Source organism: Artemia franciscana, chromosome 5 (genome assembly GCF_032884065.1).
Source record: "Artemia franciscana chromosome 5, ASM3288406v1, whole genome shotgun sequence".
NCBI lineage: Eukaryota > Metazoa > Arthropoda > Branchiopoda > Anostraca > Artemiidae > Artemia > Artemia franciscana.
Genome location: NC_088867.1, coordinates 5,171,820 through 5,197,426, shown reverse-complemented (window position 1 = coordinate 5,197,426; position 25,607 = coordinate 5,171,820). Strand labels below are relative to the sequence as shown.

The 25,607-nt window shown below is 33.2% G+C and overlaps 2 protein-coding genes across 2 annotated transcripts in view; one reads left to right on the top strand and one right to left on the bottom strand.

Annotated features, from left to right (window-relative positions):
* LOC136026915 (uncharacterized) overlaps positions 1-25,607 on the bottom strand; it is a 182,479-nt gene that overhangs the window by 28,168 nt on the left and 128,704 nt on the right. The window lies entirely within an intron of this gene.
* Positions 12,017-25,607, top strand: part of LOC136026914 (uncharacterized) — a 59,264-nt gene continuing 45,673 nt past the window's right edge. The window contains exon 1 of the mRNA XM_065703744.1: positions 12,017-12,592. Within this exon, the coding sequence (XP_065559816.1) occupies positions 12,524-12,592 (69 nt within the window). The 5' untranslated portion in view covers positions 12,017-12,523. The remainder of the gene's footprint in view (positions 12,593-25,607) is intronic.

The window sequence follows — 25,607 nt, the reverse complement described above, 5'->3', positions numbered from 1 at the left end:
CCAAAAAAATCCTACTGAAAACGTCTGTACGCTTCCCAATAACCATTACTGTATGTAAACACTGGTCAAAGTTTGTAACTTGTAGCCCCTCCCCCAGGGACGGTGGGGCAGTAAGTCATCCCCAAAGACGTAGTTCTTTTGGTTTTCGACTATGTGGAACACAATGGCTATCTCAAAATTTTGATCCGTTGACTTTGGGAAAAAATGAGCGTGGAAGGGGGCCTAGGTGCCCTCCAATTTTTTTTGTCGCTTAAAATGGGCACTAGAACTTTTCATTTCCGTTAAAATGAGCCCTCTTGCGACATTTTAGGACCATATGGTTGATACGATGACCCCTGGGAAAAAAAGAAAACAAAAAAACAAAATTAACACGCACCCGTGATCTGTCTTCTGGCAAAAAATACGAAATTCCACATTTTTGTAGATAAGAGCTTGAAATTTTTGTTATAGGGTTCTCTGATACGCTGAATGCGATGGTGTTATTTTTATTAAGATCCTAGGACGTTTAGGGGATGTTTCCTCCTATTTTCCAAAATAAGGCAAATTTTCTCAGGCTCGTAACTTTTGATGACAAAGACTAAATTCGATTAAACTTATATATTTAAAATCAGCATAAAAATCTGATTCTTTTGATGAATCTTTTAGCATCAAAATTCCGTTTTTCTTAGAGTTTCGTTTACTATTTAGCCGGGTCGCTCCATACTTCAGGTCGTTACCACGAACTGTTTGATTGTTTTTTCGACTTTTTTTTCCTAGGGAAAATTTCCTAGGCTATTTAAAATACCCCAGTTGATTAATTCGAAACTAAATATCAAACTTAGTTGAAAGTGTTCTTCGAGGATTCTTAGAAAACCAAAGTTTTCTTACGAATTAAATAAAAAAAAAATTAACTGAAAGTAAGGAGTGACATTAAAACTTAAAACTAACAGAAATTACTTCGCTCCTTACTACAGTTCGTTACCACGAACTGTTTGATTGTTTTTTTCCACTTTTTTTCCTAGGGATAGGCTATTTAAAATACCCCAGTTGATTAATTCGAAACTAAACACCAAACTTAGTTGAAAGCGTTCTTCGAGGATTCTTAGAAAACCAAAGTTTTCTTTTGAATTAAATAAAAAAAAAAATTAACTGAAAGTAAGGAGTTACATTAAAACTTAAAACGAACAGAAATTATTTCGCTCCTTTCTACAGTTCGTTACCACAAACTGTTTGATTGTTTTTTTCCACTTTTTTTTCCTAGGGATAGGCTATTTAAAATACCTCAGTTGATTAATTCGAAACTAAACACCAAACTTAGTTGAAAGCGTTCTTTGAGGATTCTTAGAAAACCAAAGTTTTCTTACGAATTAAATTAAACTGAAAGTAAGGAGTGACATTAAAACTTAAAACGAACAGAAATTACTTCGTATATGAAAGGGACTGCTTCCTCGTGAACGCCCCGCTCTTTACGCTAAAGTTTTTACTGTTTTAAAAAATAGAGTTAAGAGAAAGAGTCAGACTTTAGCATGAAGAGCGGGGCGTTGATGAGGAAGCAGCCCCTTTCAAATATGAAGTAATTTCTGTTCGTTTTATGTTTTAATGTCACTCCTTACTTTAAGTTAAAAAACACTTGTTTTTATTTAATTTAATTTCTGAACGTTTTTGAATCAATGCATTTTTTGATTAATGCTCTCCGCAGATGAATAATTAAAACGAAATTTGCATATTTTTTTTTGTTTGGCTAAATGGCTTTCTCATAGTTTTGATCGAATGATTTTGAGAAAAAAAGGGAGCAGGGAAAGAGATCTAGTTGCCCTCCGATAATTTGGTTACTTAAAAAGGCAGCTAGAACTTTTAATTTTTTACGAATGTTTTTATTAGTAAAATTATTAGTACAAATAAATTTTATTAGTTAAATATATATGTAACTTACAAATTAGCTTACATAACGAACTTCTGTATTCTTATATTTTTATTACATACTAGCTGTTGGGGTGGCGCTTCGCGCCACCCCAACACCTAGTTTGTGGGGGCGCTTCGCGCCCCCCCCCAAGCCCCCCCGCGCGCGTAAGTCGTTACGCGCCATATTAGTTACGCGCCATTGTAGTTGTGTCCCTATGTCCCACCTGTGAATATAGATAGATATATATATATATATATATATATATATATATATATATATATATATATATATATATATATATATATATATATATATATATATGTTTTTAACTACGTAAAACTTGCGAATATACAACATTCTTTGCTGTCCCATTGTCTGTGCATATAAATAGATTGTCAGGTTTACCGACTCTTGAACATGCAACATATAATGGTCCATGGGAAAACAATGCGTATTCAGATCTATACCTCATGATTCTAATGATTGCCCTTGAGCTTTGTTGATGGTGATTGCTAATCGACCATTCCCTGAGTCGCCATCGTCATTTATATATCCCCCTGTGCACCCCGGCGTCCCCTTTGTAGTTATGTCCCTGTGTCCCGGTCGTCATTTATATTCCCTGTGTCCCGGTCGTCATTTGTGTCCCGGTGTTCCAGTCTGTGATTTCTCTTTGAGTGTCCCGGGCGTCATTTATATTCCTTGTGTCCCGGTGTCCCGGTCGTCATTTATATCCCCCTGTGCCCCCCGGCGTCCCCATTGTAGTTGTGTCCCTGTGTCCCGGTCGTCATTTATATTCCCTGTGTCCCGGTCGTCATTTGTATCCCGGTGTCCCGGTCTGTATATACATTCGTTTTTTAGTTTTGTTTTTCTCCTTTATTTTTTTCCTTTTTTCTTTTTTTTCTTTTTTAGTTTATTTAGATTTTTAGATTTTTTAGTTTTTTTATTAGTTTTTAGTTTTTTTGTAGTTTTTACCATTTTTTTAGTTTTTTTAGTTTTTTTTTTACTTATGTCCTGGTCGTCATTTATACTCCCTGTGTCCCGGTCGTCATTTGTGTCTCGGTGCTTTGTTGATTGCTAATTTATATTATATTTATATTTATATTTTTTATATTTATTAATATTTTTTTAGTTTTCTTTTTCTCTTATTTTTCAGTTTTTTCCTTTTTTTTAGTTTTTTCTTTTTTAGTTTTTAGTTTTTTTTGTTTTTTACCTTTTTTTAGTTTTTTTAGTTTTTTTAGTTTTTTAGCTTTTTTAGTTTTTTTACTAGTTTTTAGTTTTTTTTTTAGTTTTTGCCTTTTTTTAGTTTTTTCAGTTTTTTTTAGTTTTTAGTTTTTTACCTTTTTTTAGTTTTTTTTTAGTTTTTTAGCTTTTTTAGTTTTTTTTCTTTTTAGTTTTTTTTTGTAGTTTTACCTTTTTTAGTTTTTTTTCTTCTTTTGTATTAGTGTGAAATAATTCAGACGTCATATGCGGACAAACACGACGTCACTCGACAGACAGACAGACAGACATAACCCACAAACAACTTATTTTTATATATATTTATTCATATTTTTTTAGTTTTCTTTTTCTCTTTTATTTTTCAGTTTTTTCCTTTTTTTTAGTTTTTTTCTATTTTAGTTTTTAGTTTTTTTTAGTTTTTCACCTTTTTTTAGTTTTTTTTAGTTTTTTTAGTTTTTTAGCTTTTTTAGTTTTTTTATTAGTTTTTATTTTTTTTGTAGTTTTTGCCTTTTTTTATTTTTTTCAGTTTTTTTTTAGTTATTAGATTTTTACCTTTTTTTAGTTTTTTTTTAGTTTTTTAGCTTTTTTAGTTTTTTTCTTCTTTTGTATTAGTGTGAAATAATTCAGACGTCATATGCGAACAAACATGACGTCACCTGATCCATCCACAGATCCACACACAGACAACTTATTTATATATATATAGATATATATATATATAAATATATATATATATATATATATATATATATATATATATATATATATATATATATATATATATGATATATATATATGTATATATATATATATATGTATATATATATATATATATATATATATATATATATATATATTTATATATATATATATATGTATATATATATATATATATATATATATATATATATATATATATATATATATATTTATATATATATATATATATATATATATATATATATATATATATATATATATATTTATGCATTTATTTGTACACGTACTATTTATTTGTTTTTTCTCGAAATCATCTCAATATTTTTTTTTGAAAATTGGCACAAAGATTTTCTGGCCTGAAAAATAACGATCTAGACTGCTCGAGAGTTTGCAAAAATTTGTTTAGGGTCTTAATTTTTCTTGTCATTGGCGGCACATTTATATACTTTTAAAGAGCAAAAATTACCCCTTATATATGTAACTTAATAAATATATATGTAACTTACAAATTAGCTTACATAACGAACTTCTGTATTCTTATATTTTTATTACATACTAGCTGTTGGGGTGGCGCTTCGCGCCACCCCAACACCTAGTTTGTGGGGGCGCTTCGCGCCCCCCCCCCCCCAAGCCCCCCCCGCGCGCGTAAGTCGTTACGCGCCATATTAGTTACGCGCCATTGTAGTTGTGTCCCTATGTCCCACCTGTGAATATAGATAGATAGATATATATATATATATATATATATATATATATATATATATATATATATATATATATATATATATATATATATATATATATATATATATATATATATATATATATATATATATATATATATATATATATGTTTTTAACTACGTAAAACTTGCGAATATACAACATTCTTTGCTGTCCCATTGTCTGTGCATATAAATAGATTGTCAGGTTTACCGACTCTTGAACATGCAACATATAATGGTCCATGGGAAAACAATCCGTATTCAGATCTATACCTCATGATTCTAATGATTGCCCTTGAGCTTTGTTGATGGTGATTGCTAATCGACCATTCCCTGAGTCGCCATCGTCATTTATATATCCCCCTGTGCACCCCGGCGTCCCCTTTGTAGTTATGTCCCTGTGTCCCGGTCGTCATTTATATTCCCTGTGTCCCGGTCGTCATTTGTATCCCGGTGTCCCGGTCTGTATATACATTCGTTTTTTAGTTTTGTTTTTCTCCTTTATTTTTTTCCTTTTTTCTTTTTTTTCTTTTTTAGTTTATTTAGATTTTTAGATTTTTTAGTTTTTTTATTAGTTTTTAGTTTTTTTGTAGTTTTTACCATTTTTTTAGTTTTTTTAGTTTTTTTTTACTTATGTCCTGGTCGTCATTTATACTCCCTGTGTCCCGGTCGTCATTTGTGTCTCGGTGCTTTGTTGATTGCTAATTTATATTATATTTATATTTATATTTTTTATATTTATTAATATTTTTTTAGTTTTCTTTTTCTCTTATTTTTCAGTTTTTTCCTTTTTTTTAGTTTTTTTCTTTTTTAGTTTTTAGTTTTTTTTGTTTTTTACCTTTTTTTAGTTTTTTTAGTTTTTTTAGTTTTTTAGCTTTTTTAGTTTTTTTACTAGTTTTTAGTTTTTTTTTAGTTTTTGCCTTTTTTTAGTTTTTTCAGTTTTTTTTTAGTTTTTAGTTTTTTACCTTTTTTTAGTTTTTTTTTAGTTTTTTAGCTTTTTTAGTTTTTTTTCTTTTTAGTTTTTTTTTGTAGTTTTACCTTTTTTAGTTTTTTTTCTTCTTTTGTATTAGTGTGAAATAATTCAGACGTCATATGCGGACAAACACGACGTCACTCGACAGACAGACAGACAGACATAACCCACAAACAACTTATTTTTATATATATTTATTCATATTTTTTTAGTTTTCTTTTTCTCTTTTATTTTTCAGTTTTTTCCTTTTTTTTAGTTTTTTTCTATTTTAGTTTTTAGTTTTTTTTAGTTTTTCACCTTTTTTTAGTTTTTTTTAGTTTTTTTAGTTTTTTAGCTTTTTTAGTTTTTTTATTAGTTTTTATTTTTTTTGTAGTTTTTGCCTTTTTTTATTTTTTTCAGTTTTTTTTTAGTTATTAGATTTTTACCTTTTTTTAGTTTTTTTTTAGTTTTTTAGCTTTTTTAGTTTTTTTCTTCTTTTGTATTAGTGTGAAATAATTCAGACGTCATATGCGAACAAACATGACGTCACCTGATCCATCCACAGATCCACACACAGACAACTTATTTTTATATATATAGATATATATATATATATATATATATATATATATATATCTATCTATATATATAAAAATAAGTTGTCTGTGTGTGGATCTGTGGATGTGTGGATCAGGTGACGTCATGGAAAAAACTAAAAAAAGGCAAAAACTACAAAAAAACTAAAAACTAATAAAAAAAAATAAAAAGGCTAAAAAACTAAAAAAACTAAAAAAAACTAAAAAAAGGTAAAAAACTAAAAAAAACTAAAAACTAAAAAAAAAACTAAAAAAAGGAAAAAACTGAAAAATAGAAGAGAAAAAGAAAACTAATAAAATTTTAGGCTAAAAAAGGTAAAAAACTAAAAACTAAAAAAAAAACTGAAAAAACTAAAAAAAGGCAAAAACTACAAAAAAACTAAAAACTAATAAAAAAAAATAAAAAGGCTAAAAAACTAAAAAAACTAAAAAAAACTAAAAAAAGGTAAAAAACTAAAAAAAAACTAAAAGAAAGGAAAAAACTGAAAAATAGAAGAGAAAAAGAAAACTAATAAAATTAAGAATAAAAAAAAAAAAAAAAAAAAAAAGATAAAAACTAAAAAAAAAAGTAAAAAGAAAAAACGAAAAAAAACTAAAAAAGCTAAAAAAAAAGGTAAAAACCAATAAAAAACTAAAAAGAAAAAAAAGAAAAAAACTAAAAAAAATTTTCATCTAAAAAACTAAAAAAAACTAAAAAAGGTAAGAACTAAAAAAGAAAAAAATAAATGACGACACTCAAAGAGAAAGCGACCGGGACAAAAGGAATGTTCGATTAGCAATCAACAAAGCACCGGGACACGGAGTATAAATGACGACCAGGACATAAGTAAAAAAAAAAACTAAAAAACTAAAAAGAAGGTAAAAACTACAAAAAAACTAAAAAGAAAAAAAAACCTAAAAACTAATAAAAAACTAAAAAATCTAAAAATCTAAATAAACTAAAAAAGAAAAAAAATAAAAAAGGAAAAAAATAAAGGAGAAAAACAAAACTAAAAAACGAATGTATATACAGACCGGGACACCGGGATACAAATGACGACCGGGACACAGGGAATATAAATGACCATACATAAGCCATAATGACCAGGACATAAGTAAAAAATATAAATGACGACCGGGACACAGGGACACAACTACAACGGGGACGCCGGGGGGCACAGGGGGATATAAATGACGACCGGGACACCGGGACAGGGAATGTTCGATTAGCAATCACCATCAACAAAGCTCAAGGGTAATCATTAGAATCATGAGGTATAGATCTGAATACGGATTGTTTTCCCATGGACCATTATATGTTGCATGTTCAAGAGTCGGTAAACCTGACAATCTATTTATATGCACAGACAATGGGACAGCAAAGAATGTTGTATATTCGCAAGTTTTACGTAGTTAAAAACATATATATAATATATCTATCTATATTCACAGGTGGGACATAGGGACACAACTACAATGGCGCGTAACTAATATGGCGCGTATCGACTTACGCGCGCGGGGGGGGCTTGGGGGGGCGCGAAGCGCCCCCACCAACCAGGTATGACGACACTCAAAGAGAAAGCGACCGGGACAAAAGGAATGTTCGATTAGCAATCAACAAAGCACCGGGACACAGGGAGTATAAATGACGACCAGGACATAAGTAAAAAAAAAACTAAAAAAACTAAAAAGAAGGTAAAAACTACAAAAAAACTAAAAAGAAAAAAAAAACTAAAAACTAATAAAAAAACTAAAAAATCTAAAAATCTAAATAAACTAAAAAATAAAAAAAATAAAAAAGGAAAAAAATAAAGGAGAAAAACAAAACTAAAAAACGAATGTATATACAGACCTGGACACCGGGATACAAATGACGACCGGGACACAGGGAATATAAATGACCATACATAAGCCATAATGACCAGGACATAAGTAAAAAATATAAATGACGACCGGGACACAGGGACACAACTACAACGGGGACGCCGGGGGGCACAGGGGGATATAAATGACGACCGGGACACCGGGACAGGGAATGTTCGATTAGCAATCACCATCAACAAAGCTCAAGGGTAATCATTAGAATCATGAGGTATAGATCTGAATACGGATTGTTTTCCCATGGACCATTATATGTTGCATGTTCAAGAGTCGGTAAACCTGACAATCTATTTATATGCACAGACAATGGGACAGCAAAGAATGTTGTATATTCGCAAGTTTTACGTAGTTAAAAACATATATATAATATATCTATCTATATTCACAGGTGGGACATAGGGACACAACTACAATGGCGCGTAACTAATATGGCGCGTAACGACTTACGCGCGCGGGGGGGCTTGGGGGGGCGCGAAGCGCCCCCACCAACTAGGTGTTGGGGTGGCGCGAAGCGCCACCCCAACAGCTAGTATGATATATATATATGTATATATATATATATATATGTATATATATATATATATATATATATATATATATATATATATATATATATATAAATATGTATATATATATATATATATATATATATATATATATATATTTATATATATATATATATATATATATATATATATATATATATATATATATATATATATATATATATATATATTTATGCATTTATTTGTACACGTACTATTTATTTGTTTTTTCTCGAAATCATCTCAATATTTTTTTTTGAAAATTGGCACAAAGATTTTCTGGCCTGAAAAATAACGATCTAGACTGCTCGAGAGTTTGCAAAAATTTGTTTAGGGTCTTAATTTTTCTTGTCATTGGCGGCACATTTATATAGTTTTAAAGAGCAAAAATTACATCATTTTTTCCCAGAGTGGTCGTATCATTTTTGTTCCTTATGACTTATCTAAAATTACACAACATAAAAAATGACTCCGAACAGCTAAAGCAAAAAGCAGAGAACAAGCGGCAGCGAGAATCACATTGAATTGCAAACGAAAATGTTTCACAACGAAATCAGCTGTCAAAGAGAAATCAAAATCATAATGGAATGGAAATTGTTAGTTACAAAATCAAGGATCAGGCAAAAGATGAACCAACAGTCAAACTAGTAGAGGTTCCAAAACACGAAGAAACTGACAAGATGAAAATAACACCAGACGTTCTTAATTCAAAGTTGTATTTTCTTAAATGATCCCACTAAGCAATAAGTCCTAGAATGAGCAAAAATAATGCATCTTTGCAGTGCCTTTAAGACTAAGATAATAGTAAAATGGGCTATCTAATCCGCTTGATCAACTGCATCAATCGATTCAGCTGGGGCAAATCAATCGATTCAGCAGGGCAATAACCAGGGATAGTACATTTAACTCAATAATGAGAAAAAATTCAAGGAGCACGTAACTAGACTTGTGATGTACCCCACCCCCTTGACGTATTCGCCTGCCATAGCCCTCGCCACGGGTGATGAGCTAGCACCGAGTATTTTTACATGTACCTTATACTGGACACGTTACCTTTCCGAGACCAAGCACAGTAATATTTTCTAATTAAAATGGGTTTTGACTACTCCTGATATTTCTCGCTTTATATAGCCTTGTTTACAGTTGCTTTATCTTTCTTCAATGGACAACTTAGATAAACTTTTAGCAAAACATTCATTATTGCTGTACAGTTCCGTGTCCAAACTATATACGCAAAAGGCAGATTACCCGGCAAGTTATTTTTTATGTTCGAATGCGGGAGGAGGGGGGGGGGTTGTCTAGGTGAAATAAAAAAAGGAATATAAGGGCTAGTCAAAACCCATTTTAATTAGAAAATGTTACGTTTACTAGTCCTTCTGTCGCATTATATTACTTTATTTACAATTGTTGACTTCGTCAGTGTGGATAGAGTTAAACATTATTTGTAGGTTCAACATTATTTCTAAGCTCCACATCTGGTATTGAACCATACAAAACATTTATTTAATAAGATACATCATGAAATAACATTATGAGGTAAAATACAGGATTGCAAAAATCCTTTTTAGTATGAGTAACTAATAATTTTCAAAGAATTTCAAATACTTTTGCTATCTCTCGGTAGAATGAGCCTTTATTGAACTCTAGGGTAAAGGACCAATCATTGGATTGTAGACTGTTATGATAAGGCTTCAAACCACGCCAAAAGATATTACATATACGCAAATACATATGTACACACGCAACACATAAATACATACAAATATGCAACTATAGTCCATGTTTCCATCATTGTCCCCAGTGAAGGGAGAAGGCTTGCTCGCCTTCTCTTTAAAATCCCTCCTTCTAAGATATAACAGAGAGCTCTCCCTGGACTAAGGGTTCTGTGCTTCTTTGTCTAACATAAGCACTTGTTTCAGCACCCCAAAGTTGAATCTCTTGATCTTCTAGCTTAGTCCTTAAATTTCTAAGCAAAACATCTTTACTTTCTTCGGGGCCTTGACCATTATTCCATATATGGAAGAAACCATTTTCATCTAGTAATTTTTTAATCTGGAATGGCTGCAAAGATTTTATATTCACTTTAGCAATGTGTCATATGCACCTCTGGCTATCCTGTGTTCAAGATTATTCAATAACCTTTTTTAGAATTTTACCATCTGTATTAACCTATCTTTTCTCGTTGAAAATAATCTTAAGCCCCCTTTTATGACAATATTATGGATTGTTTTCTTCAGTCTATACAGTTGTTTATAATAGTGGACCTGAAACAGTTCAATTTGTTTAGCTGGTTCTCTCTCTCCCAGATCTCAGCAGCATAGCGAAGGATTGACATTATCAATGTCAATCCTATTGACATTGATAATGTCAAACATTATCAAAAGGATTTGACTTTGAATTCCTGTTTTAAAATCTCTTGGCTATTAGGCTTTAAACTACTTTTTTATATACTGCAAACATGGCTGCTCTATCATTTGCAAAATTTGCTGTGGTACGTTTTGTTCCAGGCGCCATTAGCAGAAAAATAAAATCTCAAATAACATGCTTCTTTCACTATTTGCATTTTTTCCCATTAAAATAAAATTTGCAAAATTGTTCAATCTTGCTTCTTTGTTTACTAAGAACCCAAGCTTCTGTTTTATCAACATTAAATTGTGATCTTTAGAGATCCAGGTAATCCAAGGCAAGATTTAAAAGTTTCTTAATCTCATCTTGAGATTTTGCCGAGACAACAGGTGGGAAGATTTTGCCCATTTTTTAGTCCTATTTCAGAAACAAAGGAAAAATTTTAACATGACAACGCAAACATGTTGCCATTATCCATAATGTAATGGTCAGGATAAAATATTTTTACAAAGGAAATTGCTATTCTACACCCAACAATTGAAGAAGATGTTAACATAAAACGGAGATATTGGAACTCGCATTCACCTATCACACGTGCTGATGCCGCATTTTTTATGGCAGTTGGTATTAACTAAGTGACATATAGTAATCGCCAATTCTGTCAGTCTGTCTGTCTGTCTGTCTGTCGGTCCTGGTTTTGCTACTTTAGGCACTTCCAGGTAAGCTAGGATGATGAAATTTGGCAGGCGTATCAGGGACAAGACCAGCTTAAATTAGAAATAGTCGTTTTCCCAGTTGACCATCTGGTGAGGAGTGGAGGGCCGGTTAATTCGGAAAAAAATAGAAAAAATGAAGTGTTTTTAACTTATGAATGGGTGATGGGATCTTAATGAAATTTGATGTTTGGAATGATATTGTGTCTCAGAGCTTTTATTTTAAATCCCGACCGGATCTGATGACATTGGAAGGAGTTGGAGGGGAGGAAACCTAAAATCTTTTTCAGAATTTAAAGCAATTCTATTGTTCTTCCCGACCTTCTTTAAACGACGTACTGTAAACTATATATATTGGAACTTAGATCATACTTAGAATTCTTAGAAAAGTTGCTGTCGATCTTTTGGTTTTGCTTTTTTTTTTAGCAGAAGCTAAGTTTTTTCTCTGTTTTAGTGGAAGAAAGCTGTACAACTCTTCATCACCTCCTTTCATAATACCCACTCGAGTTTCCAATCTGGAGACGGCTAATGACTCAGAAGTTCTCCACGTCTACGTCATAGATGACAAAGCGAAAAAGGTCGAAGAGTTTATAGTGAAGAAAGGAGTACCAGTAGATATAAAAAATAAGCTTAACTAGACTGCACTATTTGTAGCTGCTTTCTCGGGAACTGAAAAGACATTAATAAAATTACTATAGCTTTGTGCAGACCCCAATAAAGGCTATGGACAGTTCTTTAGATACACCCCAGTACACGGAACATGTTTCGGTGTCTCCCCTCGTGTGCTCACGTATCTTGTGGAAGCTGGTGGTGACCTGAGGCGAAGAGACGAGCGAGATTGGAAAAACTCCCCGTGATTGGGCAGTTGAGTATCTCAACAGACCAGCTCAGCGTATAGAAATCCTTGCTGTGATTGAATCATACAGAGAATTATCCACTAGATCCATTTATCCAATAGAAACATCCATGGGATCGTCAAAGGCAGTTGATGCCTTCAAAAAGCCCAAATCGATGACCCTAAGATCTATGGCACAAGTAAGTTGTTTTTTAGTTTATATATGTGGCCACCACATTTGTTTCTTCCATTTTTTTTTTTTAGGTTGTAGTTGCATATAGTTTAGCGGGACATTGGGATTGTAGCACTTGGATTGTAACCATGCACAGAAATTACTATGGGGTTTGAATATTGTGATCCGTTGATAACAGTATTGTAATAGGACGATATTCTAAAGGATGGAATGCTAGTTAAAACGTACGCAAGGGCCTAAAAACCCTAAAATGTCATGATATTTGCGATAGTCCCAAGGTTTCCTATAATGCACATTAATAATTTGATTCTGTTTTAGATTACCCTCCTCCCTGCCCACTTCAAACATTTTGAGCTCATGTGACTGTCTCTAGTTAATTGAATAATCTGCGTCACAAAATAGTTTTTCATGGATCTTAGAAGAAGCACTTTTAAAGTTTTTCTCCCAAATATTGATTTAAAATAAATGTTCATCAAAATCAAACTCATCTAAAGACTGTTTCCACTTGATCACCAGTCAAGAAAACGTCTTTAACCATTACTGTATGTAAACACTGGTCAAAGTTTGTAACTTGTAGCACCTCCCCCAGGAACGGTGGGGCAGTAAGTCATCCCCAAAGACGTAGTTTTTTTGGTTTTCGACTATGCGGATCATAATGGCAATCTCAAAATTTTTATCCGTTGACTTTGGGAAAAAATGAGCGTGGAAGGGGGCCTAGGTGCCCTCCAATTTTTTTCGTCACTTAAAAAGGGCACTAGAACTTTTCATTTCCGTTAGAATGAGCCCTCTTGCGACATTTTAGGACCATATGGTTGATACGATGACCCCTGGGAAAAAAAAGAAAACAAAAAAACAAATTAACACGCACCCGTGATCTGTCTTCTGGCAAAAAATACGAAATTCCACAATTTCGTAGATAAGAGCTTTAAATTTTTGTAATAGGGTTCTCTGATACGCTGAATGCGATGGTGTTATTTTTATTAAGATCCTAGGACTTTTAGGGGGTGTTTCCCCCTATTTTCCTAAATAAGGCAAATTTTCTCAGGCTCGTAACTTTTGATGACAAAGACTAAATTCGATGAAACTTATATATTTTTAATCAGCATAAAAATCTGATTCTTTTGATGTATCTTTTAGCATCAAAATTCCGTTTTTCTTAGAGTTTCGTTTACTATTTAGCCGGGTCGCTCCCGGCGACCCGGCTAAATAGCCGGGTCGCCGGGAACTGTTTGACGCACGAACTGTTTGATTGTTTTTTCCACTTTTTTTTCCTAGGGATAGGCTATTTAAAATACCCCATTTGGTTAATTCGAAACTAAACATCAAACTTAGTTGAAAGCGTTCTTCGAGGATTCTTAGAAAACCAAAGTTTTCTTAGCACGATATGCTTGACTTTAAATTAGTGTCTGGTCTGGACCAGGAACGAGCACAGAGGAAGGGAGGGCTTTTGGGTCTGTTCTCTAAAATATGAAAATGGATGATTTTTCTGTAATTTATGTTTTTTATATGATACGCCTGTTGTGGGTTTAAGCTGCCCTCTCCTTAAAAGAATCAGCTTATATGCAAGGGTGCTAATTGGGGGGGGGCAACCGCCCTATAGATTTTGAACTAGTGAGTTTTTTGTGTTTTCTCATAACAATAAGATAATATTTTGTGCATCAAAGAAAAATTGGCAGCGGAGGGATTCGTACCCTCGACTCATCAGAGACTGGTACTAAGACCAGCGCCTTAGACCACTCGGCCACACTGCCATGTATATGTATTTTAAATATATGATATATGATTAAATCATATTAAGTTCGCTTGTTCGATACGAGCGATTAATTCAGTTTTTTATTTCAGGAGGAGTAAGTGACGTCAGGGGTTAGAAAAATCGGTTCTTAAGACAGTCTGGTTTAGTTATCGGATAATCTACACCTACTGGCCCCCAGAATATGCAGGTTCCATAATTTGGCTACTGAATTATTATATATTCATCATATTTTTGTATATTTCATTATGATTAAGGCCGTGATTAAGTGAACTTGAAAACATCGAGCTTCAAAATTGAAGTTAGGTTAGCCTTCTGTCTTTTAATTCTCTATAGACCGTCGATTGTCAAAACTTCAAATAAATTATCAAGTCTTGTGAAAGGTTTTGATAGACAGCTTCCTTTGGCGAGATGCTTCAGCCGAAAAATAGTAATATGTTTGGCTGCGTCTTGCAAAGCATGGTTACCGACCAAGGGAGAAGACAAAATGAGCAAAAGGGCACTATCATTCTCAAGTACAAAATGCTCATGTATATGAAACTGTGACGGCATGCATAGAGTGTATTTTAAAATTTATAAATAAAAAAAACTAATTTTTTTAAACTGAAAGTAAGGAGCGACATTAAAACTTAAAACGAACAGAAATTACTCCGTATATGAAATGGGTTGTCCCCTCCGCAATCCCTCGCTCTTTACACTAAAGTTTTTAATTGTTTTAAAAAGTAGAACTGTAGCAAAGAGTCAAACTTTAGCGTAAAGAGCAAGGGATTGCGGAGGGGACAACCCATCTCATATACAGAGTAATATATGTTCGTTTTAAGTTTTAATATCGCTCCTTACTTTCAGTTTAAAAAAAATTGTTTTTATTTAATTTATCATGACATCACCCTCATGATATATTACTCCAAGGAAAGATCCTCCCACATAGCCCCCTCCCCTCATCCCCACCCCAAACCAAAAAAATCCTACTGAAAACGTCTGTACGCTTCCCAATAACCATTACTGTATGTAAACACTGGTCAAAGTTTGTAACTTGTAGCCCCTCCCCCAGGGACGGTGGGGCAGTAAGTCATCCCCAAAGACGTAGTTATTTTGGTTTTCGACTATGTGGAACACAATGGCTATCTCAAAATTTTGATCCGTTGACTTTGGGAAAAAATGAGCGTGGAAGGGGGCCTAGGTGCCCTCCAATTTTTTTTGTCACTTAAAAAGGGCACTAGAACTTTTCATTTCCGTTAGAATGAGCCCTCTTGCGACATTTTAGGACCATATGGTTGATACGATGACCCCTGGGAAAAAAAAAGAAAACAAAAAAACAAATTAACACGCACCCGTGATCTGTCTTCTGGCAAAAAATATGAAATTCCACATTTTTGTAGATAAGAGCTTGAAATTTTTGTTATAGGGTTCTCTGATACGCTGAATGCGATGGTGTTATTTTTATTAAGATCCTAGGACGTTTAGGGGGTGTTTCTCCCTATTTTCCAAAATAAGGCAAATTTTCTCAGGCTCATAACTTTTGATGACAAAGACTAAATTCGATGAAACTTATATATTTAAAATCAGTATAAAAATCTGATTCTTTTGATGTATCTTTTAGCATCAAAATTCCGTTTTTCTTAGAGTTTCGTTTACTATTTAGCCGGGTCGCTCCTTACTACAGTTCGTTACCACGAACTGTTTGATTGTTTTTTCCACTTTTTTTTTCCTAGGGATAGGCTATTTAAAATACCCCATTTGGTTAATTCGAAACTAAACATCAAACTTAGTTGAAAGCGTTCTTCGAGGATTCTTAGAAAACCAAAGTTTTCTTACGAATTAAATAAAAAAAAAAATTAACTGAAAGTAAGGAGTGACATTAAAACTTAAAACGAACAGAAATTACTTCGCTCCTTACTACAGTTTGTTACCACGAACTGTTTGATTGTTTTTTTCCACTTTTTTTTCCTAGGGATAGGCTATTTAAAATACACCAGTTCATTAATTCGAAACTAAACACCAAACTTAGTTGAAAGCGTTCTTCGAGGATTCTTAGAAAACCAAAGTTTTCTTACGAATTAAATAAAAAAAAAATTAACTGAAAGTAAGGAGTGACATTAAAACTTAAAACGAACAGAAATTACTTCGCTCCTTACTACAGTTCGTTACCACAAACTGTTTGATTGTTTTTTTCCACTTTTTTTTCCTAGGGATAGGCTATTTAAAATATCTCAGTTGATTATTTCGAAACTAAACACCAAACTTAGTTGAAAGCGTTCTTTGAGGATTCTTAGAAAACCAAAGTTTTCTTACGAATTAAATTAAACTGAAAGTAAGGAGTGACATTAAAACTTAAAACGAACAGAAATTACTTCGTATATGAAAGGGACTACTTCCTCGTGAATGCCCCGCTCTTTACGCTAAAGTTTTTACTGTTTTAAAAAATAGAGTTAAGAGAAAGAGTCAGACTTTAGCATGAAGAGCGGGGCGTTGATGAGGAAGCAGCCCCTTTCTTATATGAAGTAATTTATGTTCGTTTTATGTTTTAATGTCACTCCTTACTTTAAGTTAAAAAACACTTGTTTTTATTTAATTTAATTTCCGAACGTTTTTGAATCAATGCATTTTTTGATTAATGCTCTCCACAGATGAATAATTAAGACAAAATTTGCATATTTTTTTTTTGTTTGGCTAAATGGTTTTCTCATAGTTTTGATCGAATGATTTTGAGAAAAAAAGGGAGCAGGGAAAGAGATCTAGTTGCCCTCCGATAATTTGGTTACTTAAAAAGGCAGCTAGAACTTTTAATTTTTTACGAATGTTTTTATTAGTAAAACTATTAGTAAAAATAAATTTTATTAGTTAAAGATATATGTAACTTACAAATTAGCTTACATAACGAACTTTTGTATTCTTATATTTTTATTACATATATGAGGGGGTTCACCCCCTCGTCAGTACCTCGCTCTTCACACTGACGCTTAAATTTTGTCCCAATTTCTTAAGAATGACTCCTGAATCACAAAAGCCGTAGAATAAATAGTTGAAATTTCTAAAAATACTTTAGCGTAAAGAGCGAGGTATTAGGAGGAGGTGAGCATCTCATATGAGCAATAATTTCTGTTCCTTTTAAGTTTTAATGCTGCTCCTTGCTTTCAGTTGAAAAAACTTTTGTCATATTTATTTTTCATTGTTTTTTTTTAAATAATTCTAGAAAATCCTGCGCTCCCTTCATGGAAATTTTCTTCCCCCATGAAAATTTCCCCCAGTATATCCCCCTCTTCTCAACCCCTGCCCCCAACCAAATGAAAACGTCTGTACACTTCCCAGTAACCCTTACTATATGTAAGCACTGGTCAGTGTTTGTAACTTGTAGCCCCTCCCACGGGGACTTTGGGGAAGTAAGTCGTCCCAAAAGACATAGTTATAAGGATTCTCGACTACGCTGAATAAAATGGCTATCTCAGAATTTTGATCCGGTGACTTTGGGAAAATAATTAGCGTGGGACGGGGGCCTAAGTGCCCTCCGATTTTTTTGGTCACTTAAAAAGGGCGCTAGAATTTTTTATTTCCGTTAGAATGAGCCCTCTCGCAAGATTCAAGGACCACTGGGTCGATACGATCACCCTTGGAAAAAACAAATGGGTTTTTCAAAAAAACTATGTGTGGTAACACTTTTAAGATGTATACCTCGCTTTGATTTAATTTTCCCCATCATTTCGGCTTTGTGTGCACATCCTTACTGAAGGCTCCTGACTATTTCTCATTTCTAGGTTTCTTCATTGCATTGAAATAATATATGAAAATTTCACACTCTATTAACAAAAAGCTGATTATACCAGCTTGTCATTTTGGTCTCTAGGGGGTATTATCGGGCGATCTGAAACGATTCTTTCTGGCAACGGTAAAATTTTCAGGTAGCTGTAAAATATTCTATGGGACTGTTAGAAAACAGGAAAATACATCGAAAAATGGTTCCAATCATCTTACAGGTTATTGTCTTCTGCCCATGATAGTACCGATTTTGTTCTAAAAGCAATATCCTTCATAGAGTACACTTGTGAAAAAGACCTAGACATTTTCTAAGATTTCTAAGCAATTAGAGGAAATAGAGCAAAATCCTTGCAAACATTTTGTAGCATCTTCAAGAAGCTATGGCCTGATATTAAAAGCGGCATCTTCCGCCAATGAATACTTGAGTACTTTTTAAATATAAATTTTCAATTTACCATGGGATTTCCGAGTTTCATCAGTTCACTTAATCACGGACTTAACCTAACTTCAATTCTTGAGTGTGGCTGGTGTAACATAAAAGTACAAAAAATAATTTTAAAATGTTAGCCCCCACTTTTCGTGAATTGGCACTCCCTGACCCTCATCATTTTAATGCTGTCACGAAGGCAACCTTTGCGTAATTTATTTTGTTATGTAATTAGTTCTTCAGTATGATAGTTTTTAGGAATTAAAGAAATATTCACCAATTATTTTTCGAGCTGCTTTTCTGAATTCCCAGCTGAACTTTTAAAAAAAGTAAGAATAATTCTATATTGCATTTCCTTTTGGCTCAGAAGGGTTTAACTTGAAAATGATGACGTAATATCTTCTTATACGAGTAACATTTTGACAAAAAGTCAATTACTACAAATGCTATCCGCTGTGTCAGGATGCTGGAGTTTTATGGATTGAATTGGAATGAATACAAACCTTCACCTAAAGCCAAATAGCTCCTAAACAATCCACTATTGGTGAATATATTCGCCGTTCAAGTCGATATGTATTGAGGTCCTTCACGAGGAGGTAAGCAAGGAGGACCTTGTTCCTCCCCAGAAAGTTCCTCCAGATGCCTTTTCCCGAATTTTGAAAAATACACTTTTGTTTATTAATTGAAAAAAAAAATGCACTTTTGGTATTTTCATAGAAAATATTGTGAAAAATAACAAATATACAACCCCCACACATGGATTTGGAAAAATACATCTAGAACATTTCAGCAAAGAAAATACAACGTCATAGCAAGGAAAAAAATAATATAAGACAAGAATAACTCAACAGCAGCAAAACAACTATGAACCTAGAAAAACCGGTACACAGGCTAAGTAGAATTAAGAATGAGGGTTACCACCTTCACCGTAACTCTCCGAAGGTCCGAAAGTTTTAAAAGGGGCGTCCCTAACATGTAACCTGTTTAGAATTTTGGTTTACTAAATTATCGCGGTAAGTGCATAAGAAATTTACAGTAGGCCTATTTAAATAACCTCAACTAGACAATAAAGATTTTAGCTTAGATATACGGCTTGAATTTACTTGTTTGAATAAATCTCGAGGGTTGGCCCGCTCCGCAACAGGGTGTACATATTGGAGTATAACTTCTTCCATGTGTGGTATGCCTCCAATACTCCACGTGTTTTTGCATGCCTTTTAGCACACCATTGTTGTGAGTGGCAATCATCGAAATTTTTTACATAAAATGTGTTTCTTCCGGGTCAACCCGAGGGGCCCACTTTCAACTCATGTACACCAAGCGGCGGAAAGTGGGTGACCCCTCAGTTCAATTCAAAACTGAAATCTGTATTTTCTTTGGTAGAATAACCTTTAACTTTAAATCTTAGTGCCACCTCGGGGGCTAATGACTTGGAATTTTACTCTCCGAACTGCAAAAAAAAGGGAAACGAAGTCCCCACCCCAGTCAGGTAGTATAATATGATAGGCCTTTCTACCCAGGTATCTTGTAATGGATTCGTTCGTTGTAAGCTCTTCAATCCACCAAAACTGGGATGAGGGTTTCTTTGAATGTGTGATAATTTATTCTGAGACGTAAAAAGAAACTGGCGGGCAAACTGGAAAAACGTTTGGTTGGCTTATCCTAGTTAGTGTAATTAAGAATTCTGATCACAATTTTATAATTATGCTTGTTGGACAATTGTTTTATTATTATTATTATTTTAACCACAACAAAACTTGAGATTCTCCACTTTTCTTTGGCTAGTTTCCACACGATATGCTTGACTTTAAATTAGTGTCTGGTCTGGACCAGGAACGAACACAGAGGAAGGGAGGGCTTTTGGGTCTGTTCTCTAAAATATGAAAATGGACGATTTTTTTCTAATTTATGTTTTTTATATGATACGCCTGTTGTTGGTTTAAGCTGCCCTCTCCTTAAACGAATCAGCTTATATGCAAGGGTGCTAATTGGGGAGGGGGGCGACTGCCCTATAGATTTTGAACTAGTGAGTTTTTTGTGTTTTCTCTAGGTGTCAACAAAAATATCCTCCCTAGATTTAAAAAAATGCATTTTTTTTGTCTTCTTTCAAAAAAGTGGAAAAAATACTTGTCCCTTGCCCTTACATTTTCAGGAACTTATACCTGTGCATGTATTTATTCTTATTTAGATCCCTCCTCTGTAATAGTCGTATATTTTATTTTCACATAGCTGCTTTGATTCGATTTTATCCTGCTCTCTTCGAAAAGATCCATGCCTTGTATGTGCCTTGGCTTTATGCTTTGTCAGCTCTTGCTTGGGTAATGTTTTCATCGGATTCATTGTTGTAACATAAAACGGGTTTTAGGACCCTTTTGAACTGCCAATGTGTTATATATATATATATATATATATATATATATATCTATCTATATATATAAAAATAAGTTGTCTGTCTGTGGATGGATGGATCAGGTGACGTCACCTGAAAAAACTGGATCAGGTGACGTCAAAACTGAAAAAACTAAAAAAAGGCAAAAACTACAAAAAAAACTAAAAACTAATAAAAAAAACTAAAAAAGTTAAAAAACTAAAAAAACTAAAAAAAGGCAAAAACTACAAAAAAAACTAAAAACTAATAAAAAAGCTAAAAAACTAAAAAAACTAAAAAAAGGCAAAAACTACAAAAAAAACTAAAAACTAATAAAAAAAATAAAAAAGCTAAAAAACTAAAAAAACTAAAAAAACTAAAAAAAGGTAAAAAACTAAAAAAACTAAAAAAACTTAAAACTAAAAAAAACTAAAAAAAAGGAAAAAACTGAAAAATAAGCTAAAATAAAGGTAAAAACCAATAAAAAACTAAAAAAAAAACTGAAAAAACTAAAAAAAGGCAAAAACTACAAAAAAACTAAAAACTAATAAAAAAAAGTAAAAAAGCTAAAAAACAAAAAAACTAAAAAAAAACTAAAAAAAGGTAAAAAACTAAAAAAAATAAAAAATAAAAAAAAAATAAAAAAAGGAAAAAACTGAAAAATAAGCTAAAATAAAGGTAAAAACCAATAAAAAACTAAAAAGAAAAAAAGGAAAAAACTAAAAAAAATTTTCATCTAAAAAACTAAAAAAGGTAAAAACTAAAAGAACTAAAAAAGAAAAAAATAAATGACGACACTCAAAGAGAAAGCGACCAGGACAAAAGGAATGTTCGATTAGCAATCAACAAAGCACCGGGACACAGGGAGTATAAATGACGACCAGGACATAAGTAAAAAAAAAAAATAAAAAAACTAAAAAAAAGGTAAAAACTACAAAAAAACTAAAAAGAAAAAAAAACTAAAAACTAATAAAAAAACTAAAAAATCTAAAAATCTAAATAAACTAAAAAAGAAAAAAAAAGGAAAAAAATAAAGGAGAAAAACAAAACTTAAAAAAAGGCAAAAACTACAAAAAAAAACTAAAAACTAATAAAAAAAGTAAAAAAGCTAAAAAACTAAAAAAACTAGAAAAAAACTAAAAAAAGGTAAAAAACTAAAAAAATAAAAAATAAAAAAAAAATAAAAAAAAGGAAAAAACTGAAAAATAAGCTAAAATAAAGGTAAAAACCAATAAAAAACTAAAAAGAAAAAAAGGAAAAAACTAAAAAAAATTTCATCTAAAAAACTAAAAAAAACTAAAAAAGGTAAAAACTAAAAGAACTAAAAAAGAAAAAAATAAATGACGACACTCAAAGAGAAAGCGACCAGGACAAAAGGAATGTTCGATTAGCAATCAACAAAGCACCGGGACACAGGGAGTATAAATGACGACCAGGACATAAGTAAAAAAAAAACTAACAAAACTAAAAAGAAGGTAAAAACTACAAAAAAACTAAAAAGAAAAAAAAACTAAAAACTAATAAAAAAACTAAAAAATCTAAAAATCTAAATAAACTAAAAAAGAAAAAAAAAGGAAAAAAATAAAGGAGAAAAACAAAACTAAAAAACGAATGTATATACAGACCGGGACACCGGGATACAAATGACGACCGGGACACAGGGAATATAAATGACGACCGGGACACAGGGACACAACTACAACGGGGACACCGGGGGAAACAGGGGGATATAAATGACGACCGGGACACCGGGACAGGGAATGGTCGATTAGCAATCACCATCAACAAAGCTCAAGGGCAATCATTAGAATCATGAGGTATAGATCTGAATACAGATTGTTTTCCCATGGACCATTATATGTTGCATGTTCAAGAGTCGGTAAACCTGACAATCTATTTATATGCAAAGACAATGGGACAGCAAAGAATGTTGTATATTCGCAAGTTTTACGTAGTTAAAACCATATATATATATATATATATATATATATATATATATCTATATTCACAGGTGGGACATAGGGACACAACTACAATGGCGCGTAACTATTATGGCGCGTAACGACTTACGCGCGCGGGGGGGCTTGGGGGGGCGCGAAGCGCCCCACCAACTAGGTGTTGGGGTGGCGCGAAGCGCCACCCCAACAGCTAGTATATATATATATCTATATATATAAAAATAAGTTGTCTGTCTGTCTGTGGATCAGGTGACGTCATGTTTCTGTGTTGACTGACGTCATGAAATTAGTTGTCGTCATTTTTGCTTTGACGGTGACGTCATTCAAGATATTTAAGACATATGTTCACGTAGAAATCTATTAATGTTTAAGTTTACAATGACTGATGAACTTACCATGGCAAAAGCCGATGAAGATGCTCAAAGAGTCTATGCCAAAAAACGTGCTGCTGATAGAGAAAGTCAGAAAAGAAAGCGTGCCGAGGAATCAAAAGAACAACAAGGAAACAGGCTTGAGGCTGATAGAGAAAGAAAGAACAGAAAGCGTGCCGAGGAATCAAAAGAACAGCAAGGAAACAGGCTTGAGGCTGATAGAGAAAGAAAGAACAGAAAGCGTGCCGAGGAATCAAAAGAACAGCAAGGAAACAGGCTTGAGGCTGATAGAGAAAAAAAGAACAGAAAGCGTGCCGAGGAACTACCAGAGCAACGCGGAAGCAGACTTGCTGCTAAAAGAGAAAGTGAAAAAAGAAGGCGTGCCGAGGAATTACAAGAACAGCAAGAAATCAGGCTTGCTGCTGATAGAGAAAGTAAGAAAAGAAAGCGTGCCGAGGAATCACAAGAACAGCAAGAAATCAGGCTTGCTGCTGCTAGAGAAAGTAAGAAAAGAAAGCGTGCCGAGGAATCAGAACAACCTGAAAGTTATCGCCTGGCATTCAGGTACAACCCAGTCGATGATTATAGCTTGAGTAGATGTGTTCAAATCGGGACAATGTCTAAAATTTGTCCCTATTGCAAGGCCTTGAAATTCAATGGTGAAACAATGGGAATGTGTTGCGCCTCAGGAAAAGTTAAACTTCCTCTATTGGCTGCACCACCAGAGCCATTGAAGACGAATGAATGCTTGCCTGAAAAATTCTAATTTATGGGCACACGTAAAAATATTAAAATTAACTACAAATATGCGTGTCCGATTGCAAAACGATGACTCTGGTCAAACATTTTCAGATCAATTGCTGACAATTGGAAACGGAAAGCTCCCAGTAGACTCAATTTCAGGACGTATACAACTACCTGCTGATTTCTGTAATTTAGTGACGTCCAAAAATGAATTGATTGAAAAAGTATTTCTGTGTGTATGCATGTTTGTTTGTTTGTAAAAAGAGCGTTTGCATATGATGTCATTATTAGTACATACGGCTTTGTATATGCAGAGACAATGGGAAAGCCAAGAATGTTGTATATTCGCAATTTTTACGTAGTTTAACTCCTGCAGACCAAATGAATGCTTGCCTAAAAAATTCTAATTTATGGGCACACGTAAAAATATTAAAATTAACTACAAATATGCGTGTCCGATTGCAAAACGATGACTCTGGTCAAACAGTAGACTCAATTTCAGGACGTATACAACTACCTGCTGATTTCTGTAATTTAGTGACGTCCAAAAATGAATTGATTGAAAAAGTATTTCCGAATATTCTAAAAAATTATAAAAATAATAAATGGCTAAGTGAAAGAGCGATTCTCGCACCCAAAAATATAGACGTCCACGAAATCCACGAAGTTGTCTGTCTGTTCGTCTGTCTGTCAGGTGACGTCATGTTTCTGCGTCGACCTACGTCATGAAGTTAGTTGTCGTCACTTTTGCAATGACGGTGACGTCATTAAAGATATTTAATCATGAAATTAGTTGTCGTCATTTTTACTATGACGGTGACGTCATTAAAGATATTTAAGACATATATGTTCACGTAGAAATCTATTAATGTTTAAGTTTAAAATGACTGATGAACTTACAATGGCAAAAGCCGATGAAGATGCTCAAAGAGTCTATGCCAAAAAACTTGCTGCTGATAGAGAAAGTCAGAAAAGAAAGCGTGCCGAAGAATCAAAAGAACAGCAAGGAAACAGGCTTGAGGCTGATAGAGAAAGAAGGAACAGAAAGCCTGTCGAGGAACTACCAGAGCAACGCGAAAGCAGACTTGCTGCTAAAAGAGAAAGTGAAAAAAAAGGCGTGCCGAGGAATCACAAGAACAGCAAGAAATTAGGCTTGCTGCTGATAGAGAAAGTAAGAAAAGAAAGCGTGCCGAGGAATCACAAGAACAGCAAGAAATCAGGCTTGCTGCTGATAGAGAAAGTAAGAAAAGAAAGCGTGCCGAAGAATCATATATATAAAAATAAGTTGTCTGTCTGTCTGTGGATCAGGTGACGTCATGTTTCTGTGTTGACTGACGTCATGAAATTAGTTGTCGTCATTTTTGCTTTGACGGTGACGTCATTCAAGATATTTAAGACATATGTTCACGTAGAAATCTATTAATGTTTAAGTTTACAATGACTGATGAACTTACCATGGCAAAAGCCGATGAAGATGCTCAAAGAGTCTATGCCAAAAAACGTGCTGCTGATAGAGAAAGTCAGAAAAGAAAGCGTGCCGAGGAATCAAAAGAACAGCAAGGAAACAGGCTTGAGGCTGATAGAGAAAGAAAGAACAGAAAGCGTGCCGAGGAATCAAAAGAACAGCAAGGAAACAGGCTTGAGGCTGATA